At 43.8% G+C, this 6,000-nt stretch overlaps 1 protein-coding gene across 3 annotated transcripts in view; it reads left to right on the top strand.

The window, feature by feature from the left end:
• The window catches only part of Yeats2 (YEATS domain containing 2), a 95,429-nt gene that overhangs the window by 39,909 nt on the left and 49,520 nt on the right, over positions 1–6,000 (top strand). For all 3 annotated transcript variants that reach the window (XM_021185201.2, XM_029470574.1, XM_029470575.1), the window contains one exon: positions 1,015–1,189. In XM_021185201.2, coding sequence (XP_021040860.1) covers positions 1,015–1,189 — 175 coding nt within the window. The remainder of the gene's footprint in view (positions 1–1,014; positions 1,190–6,000) is intronic.

Here is a 6,000-nt window from a genome sequence, read left to right on the forward strand (position 1 = left end):
TTTTTTTTTGTTTTTTGTTTTTTGAGACAGGGTTTCTCTGTGTAGCCCTGGCTGTCCTGGAACTCACTCTGTAGACCAGGCTGGCCTCGAACTCAGAAATCTGCCTGCCTCTGCCTCCCGAGTGCTGGGATTAAAGGCGTGCGCCACCACGCCCGGCTTTCATAAAATTATTTTCATTGCTACTTCCTAACTGTACTTTTGCTACTGTTGTGAGTCATTATGTAAATATCTGCTATTGAGACTACTGAGGCAGCTCCTGTGAAAGGGTCATTGACCCACCCTAGGGGGTTGCAACCACAGGTTGAGAACCACTGCCACAGCTCATTACTGAAGAAAGTTAGGGCAGGAGCTCAAGCACAAGCGAGGAATTAGGAACTTAAGCAGAAACCATGGAAGTATACTGCTTCCTACTTTGTCTTTCATGGCGAGCTCAGCCTGTCTTCTTACTTAACTCAGAACTACCAGCCCCGGGATAGATTGCACTGCCCATACTGGGCTGAGCCCTCTGACATCAATCATTAATTCAGAAAATGTTCCACAGGCTTCCCCTAATGGAGGCATGTTCCCAGTTGAGGTTTTCTCTTCCCAGGTGACCCCAGCTTATATTAAGTTAATAAAAAGTAACCAGCACAGACAGTAAACACTAAAAACAAAAGCAGATAAAGACAATTTCAGTTTCACCTACAAATAACTGTGCTGAAGAAGAGCCGCTGGCGAGCCGGGAGCTTATGTTAAGTTGCAGTGGATAGGGAAAGTCTTCCCGAGAGGGTGACCCTTGAGATGTCCTGGCAGGAAGGTGGCCGTAGGGGAAGAATGTTCTAAGAAGTAGAAGCAATGAATGGAAAGACAGGGACTCCACTGAGGTGTCCAGGTATTAGAGTAGAGTGATGAAAATCTAATTCCGTAAATTGCATTGACTGTTGGGATGTGGCAACACTCCTTTGTTTTCTGTTCGGAGCTCAAGCCCCATCACACTGATGATGGACTCAAGCCTCCTTGTTCCCCACTGTGTAGGTGGTGGATGTCGAGCTTCGTCGGCACTCGCTTGGTGAAGACTACGTTTATCCTCAGTCGTCGGAATCTGACGTATCTGATGCCCCGCCTCCAACCCTGACGATTCCAGCCCCCGTGAAAGCCTCACCTGTGCCACAGTCCCCTGAGCCAGCTGCTGCTGCCCCTGGGGGAGAAGGTAATGCGGGCCTCTTTGCCGGAAGGATCACTCCCTGGGTGTTTTTCTCATGTGGCGAGCCTCTAGCTCACAGTTCTACTATGAAAATAGCTAAACTTAAGCTCGTCTCGGTAATAAGTTTTTCATAAATTTCTACATTTTAGAAGAGTAAAAAGACCGTAATAATCATTGAATTTTTATCCTTTTAAAACATTTTACTTTGTTTAATGTACATGAATGCTTTGGCTATATATATGTCTGTTCCCCACATGCACACCCTGTGCTCACAGAAGCCAGAAGAGGGCGTCAGGTCTCCTAGAGCTGGAGCTGCAGATGGTTGTGAGCCATCTTGTGGATGGTGGGAGTCAATCCCAGGTAGTCAGTGACTCAGCTTCTGGGTTGCAACTCCTGGGGGTGGTCAACCAGGGTTTTTAAAGCAGAGCCATTTCCAGCCCCTACATTTTTATCCTTTGCTGAGAACTTTCTGGTTCAGGTTCAGATTGTGTGAATAGGAGACTTTAATGTTACATATTTAGTCTTCTGTAAAAAAAAGTAATATTCAACATCAACATTTCATCTTATTTTATGATGTTTTATCATTCAATAAGAATATAAACGTGTTAATGTTCATTTAAGTTTTTATATATAAGCAGTTGATTCCCAGGTAAACCTGGGGGGTTAACCTGCTCAGGTAAGCCTGAGGAGGGTAGAAAAGCTGGCTCAGCTATAATGAGCCTTGTATGCAAGCATGAGGACCTGAATTCAGATGCCCAGTCAACGTAAAAGCTAGATAAACAGTATATATCTGTAACCCTTCCCTGGGGTCCAGAGACAGGCAGGCCCTTGGAGCTCACTGGCCAAGCAGTGTAGCCAAATCGGTGAGCTCCACGTTCAGTGAGAGCAACTGAAGAAGGCACCTGCATCAACCACATGCATGTACACACACACACACACACACACAGCCCTGTCTGAAAACTCCTTTAAAGACTTCCTCAGAGGTACTTGTCTGAGTGACTCCAAATTTAGTCAAGTTGGCAATGGGAATTAACAATCAGATGTCTGTTCTCTGTCACCTTGACTTACAAATGCATTGATTTTTAGATTATTTTATGTGTGAGTGTTTTGGTTCTATATATGTATGTGCACCATATGAATGCTTGGTTCCCATAGAGAGCAGAAGAGAGTTCAGACCCCTGGAACTGAAGTTATGGGCGTGAGTGCTGGGTACTGACTCGGGGTTGTGAAGAGAACAGTGCTCTTAACTGCTGAGCCATCATCTCTCCAGCTCCAACATTATTTTTGAACCCTTACTGTATATCCCTCAAGGGCATATATTCATCTCAGAATGAAAATGCAGGAGTCCTCAAGAGTCTCCAAAGTTTGTTTGTTTGTTTTTTTGGTTTTTATCCTTATACAGTAATTCATTTTGGGTTTTTATGACATGGTTTCTTTGTGCAGCCCTGGCTGTCCTGGAACTTCCTCAGTCAACCAGGCTGGCCTCAAACTCACAAAGATCTGCCTGTCTCTACCTCCGAGTGCTGTGAGTTTTTAAATTTATTTTGATGTATGTATATTGCTGTGTGTGTACACTTATGCGCAGGAGCCCACTAAGTCAAGAAGAGTGTCAAATTCCTTGAAGCTGGAGTTAACAGCAGTTGTGAGCTGCCCAGTGTGGGTGTTGACTCAATCTTTGGTCCTCTGCAAGAGAAGCTAATACTCTTAACCATTAAGGCCTCTCTGGCCTCATGAAGCTCCAAAGCTTTAACAGTCTTAACAGTGCTCAAAAGCCCCAATTCAGAGTCTCTTCTCAATTGGACCATGTATAATCAAAAAACACGTACTATAAACTAGTGTACAGTGGTACAGAGTGAACACTCTCATTCCAAACGGGAGGAATAAAGGCCTAACACAGAAATACTGAACCAAAGCAAATACCAAATCCTATAGTTCTGTATCTGTCATCTGGGCTCCAACAACCTTGAGTCCTGTCTATGTCCTACGTCCTGTTTCCAGTCCCTATACCTTTTGGAGTTTGCATGCTTGAAAAATCAGCACCATGTGGATACTGCCTGGTTTTGCTGCCAGTTTGAGATATAGCCTGACACCTTTGGACCATAGCTCCAGCAGCCTGCGTGGTCTTGAACAGGACTTCTGTAGGCTTTGTCTTTTCAGGTTTTGCAATGACTTTGCTTCTTTAGCCCTCCACGGGTGGAGTCCCATATTCTAGGCCATATTCCTATCATCCGGGCGCAAGTATGAGGCTATACCTTCGTGATGTTAGCCTCCTTTACAGTGGCTGCTGCCTTGAGAGCACCAGGTCTGTTTCCTGAGCTCATGCCCTTAACTCACCAAACTCACACTTTCTGACTCTGAACTTTCATCGTCGACCTCAGCACACACAGTGAATGAGGCCTCGCTGCAGCCTGAGAGTTGCATTACTTTACTCTTTCCTCTGCCAGCCAACTCAGTCTGAGCCAACCTCACGCAGATCACCAGGGCTGGGATAGGAAGCAGCCAGGGTTAGTAGTGGTTTTAGTTTTGGTTGTGTGTTTACTTACTGGAGTATAACACACAACAGCTTCTAATCCAGTTCTCAGCAGAGTCCTTAGTCTCCTCTTAAGCCCCATGAACACATTCTTCTGCCTGCCAGCATCTGATCCTCTGTAGTCCCACCAGAGCAGCCTTTATCTTAGACTCTGGTCACAGCATCATCCTAGGGCTTTGATAGCCACAGACCCAAACTCTCTCTCATTCCTCCTACATGCTAGTCCCAAGGCCTGTGAAGCAAGGTCAAGTTCATCTCGCCAGTGACCGTCCTGCTGGTCCCTGGTGTTGCTGGAACTCTGTGTTAATGACTTGTCACTGACCAGGGGGATGCTGCCACTCACATTCAGAGTGGGAAGTCTCTTAGTTAAACTTCTCTGGAAATTCCCTCAGATACACAGGTGTGTCTTAGTGACCTGAGTCAGGTTGACAAACAAAGGTCAACTATCACATCACTGATTATTTTACCTAAGTTAGCAGTCTGAGCACAGGATTTACTTTCTACCAAAAATATCTAAGGGGATAAATGATATTTATTTTATTCTGGCAATTGTTTTAAGTGGGTTTTGAATCAATATTGAATAATGTGGTAATAGGGTTTTTTCCTGATAATCTAATCCTTTTTTTAAAAATTGGATATTTTCTTTATTTGCATTTAAAATGTATTCCCCTTTCCAGGTCTCCCCTTCAGAACCCCCCTATCCCATTCCCCCTCCCCCTGCCTCTATGAGGGTGCTTACCCACCTACTCCCACCTTCCAACCCTGTCATTCCCCTACACTGGGGCATCGAACACTGTTGCTCCTCTATGGGGCTGCAAACCCCCTCAGCTCCTTCAGTCTTTTCTCCAACTTCTCCACTGGGGACTCTGCACTCAGTCCAATGGTTGGCTGCAAGCATCCACCTCTATATTTGTCAGGCTCTGGCAGAGCCTCTCAGGAGACAGCCATATCAGGCTCCCTCAGCAAGCACTTCCTGGCACCCACAGTATAGTCCGGGTTTGGTGACTGTATATGGGATGGCTAATATCCACTTATCAGTGAGTGCATACCTTGTGTGTTCTTTTGTGACTGAGTTTACCTCACTCAGGATATTTTCAAGTTCTATCCATTTGCTGCAAATTTCGTGAAGTCATTGTTTTTAAAAGCTGAGTAGTATTCCATTGTGTAAATGTACCAACAGAGAGATTTCCAAAGTAGTTGTACCAGCTTGCAATCTCACCAGCAATGGAAGAGTGTTCCTCTTTCTCCACATCCTTGCCAGCATCTGTGGTCACCTGAGTTTTTCTGGCTGGTGTGAGGTGGAATCTCATGGTTGTTTTGATTTGCATTTCCCTGATAGCTAAGTATGTTGAACATTTCTTTAGGTGCTTCTCCGCCATTCGAGTTTCCTCAGTTGAAAATTCTTTTTAGTGAGAATTTTATTGAGTATTTTTGCATTGATGTTCATAGGGAAATTGTCCTGAAATTCTCGTACTTTGTTGGGTCTTTGTGTGGTTTTGGTATCAGCGTAACTGTGGCTTCATAGAACAAATTATGTGGTGTTCCTTCTGTTTCTATTTTGTGGAATAGTTTGAAGAGTATAGGTATTAGATCTTCTTTGAAGGTCTGATAGAACTCTGCACAAAACCCATCTAGTCCTGGGCTTTTTTTGGTTGGGATACTTCTGATGACTGCTTCTATTTTTTAGGGATTATGGGACTGTTTATATAGTTTATCTGATCCTGATTTAACTTTGGTATTTGGTATCTGTCTAGAAAATTGTCCATTTCATTCCAGATTTTCTAATTTTGTTGAATATAGACTTTTGAAGTAGGATCTGATGATTTTTTTTTTTTTTTACTTTTCTCGGTTTCTGTTGTTATGTCTCCCTTTTCATTTCTGATTTTGTTAATTTGTATACTGTCTCTGTGCCCTCTAGTTAGTCTGGCTAAAGGTTTATCTATCTTGTTGATTTTCTCAAAGAACCAGCTACTGGTTTTGTTAATTCTTTTTGTTTCTGTTAGGTTGATTTCAGCCCTGAGTTTGATTATTTCCTGCTGTCTAGTTCTCTTGGGTGTATTTGCTTCTTTTTGTTCTAGAGCTTTCAGGTGTGCTGTTAAGATGCTAGTGTATAGCAGGGCATGGTGGCGCATGCCTTTAATCCCAGCACTCGGGAGGCAGAGGCAGGTGGATTTCTGAGTTCGAGGCCAGCCTGTTCTACAGAGTGAGTTCCAGGACAGCCAGGGCTACACAGAGAAACCCTGTCTCAAAAAAAAACAAAAAACAAAACAACAAAAAAAAAAAATGA

Source organism: Mus caroli, chromosome 16, assembly GCF_900094665.2.
Source record: "Mus caroli chromosome 16, CAROLI_EIJ_v1.1, whole genome shotgun sequence".
Taxonomy (NCBI): Eukaryota; Metazoa; Chordata; class Mammalia; order Rodentia; family Muridae; genus Mus; species Mus caroli.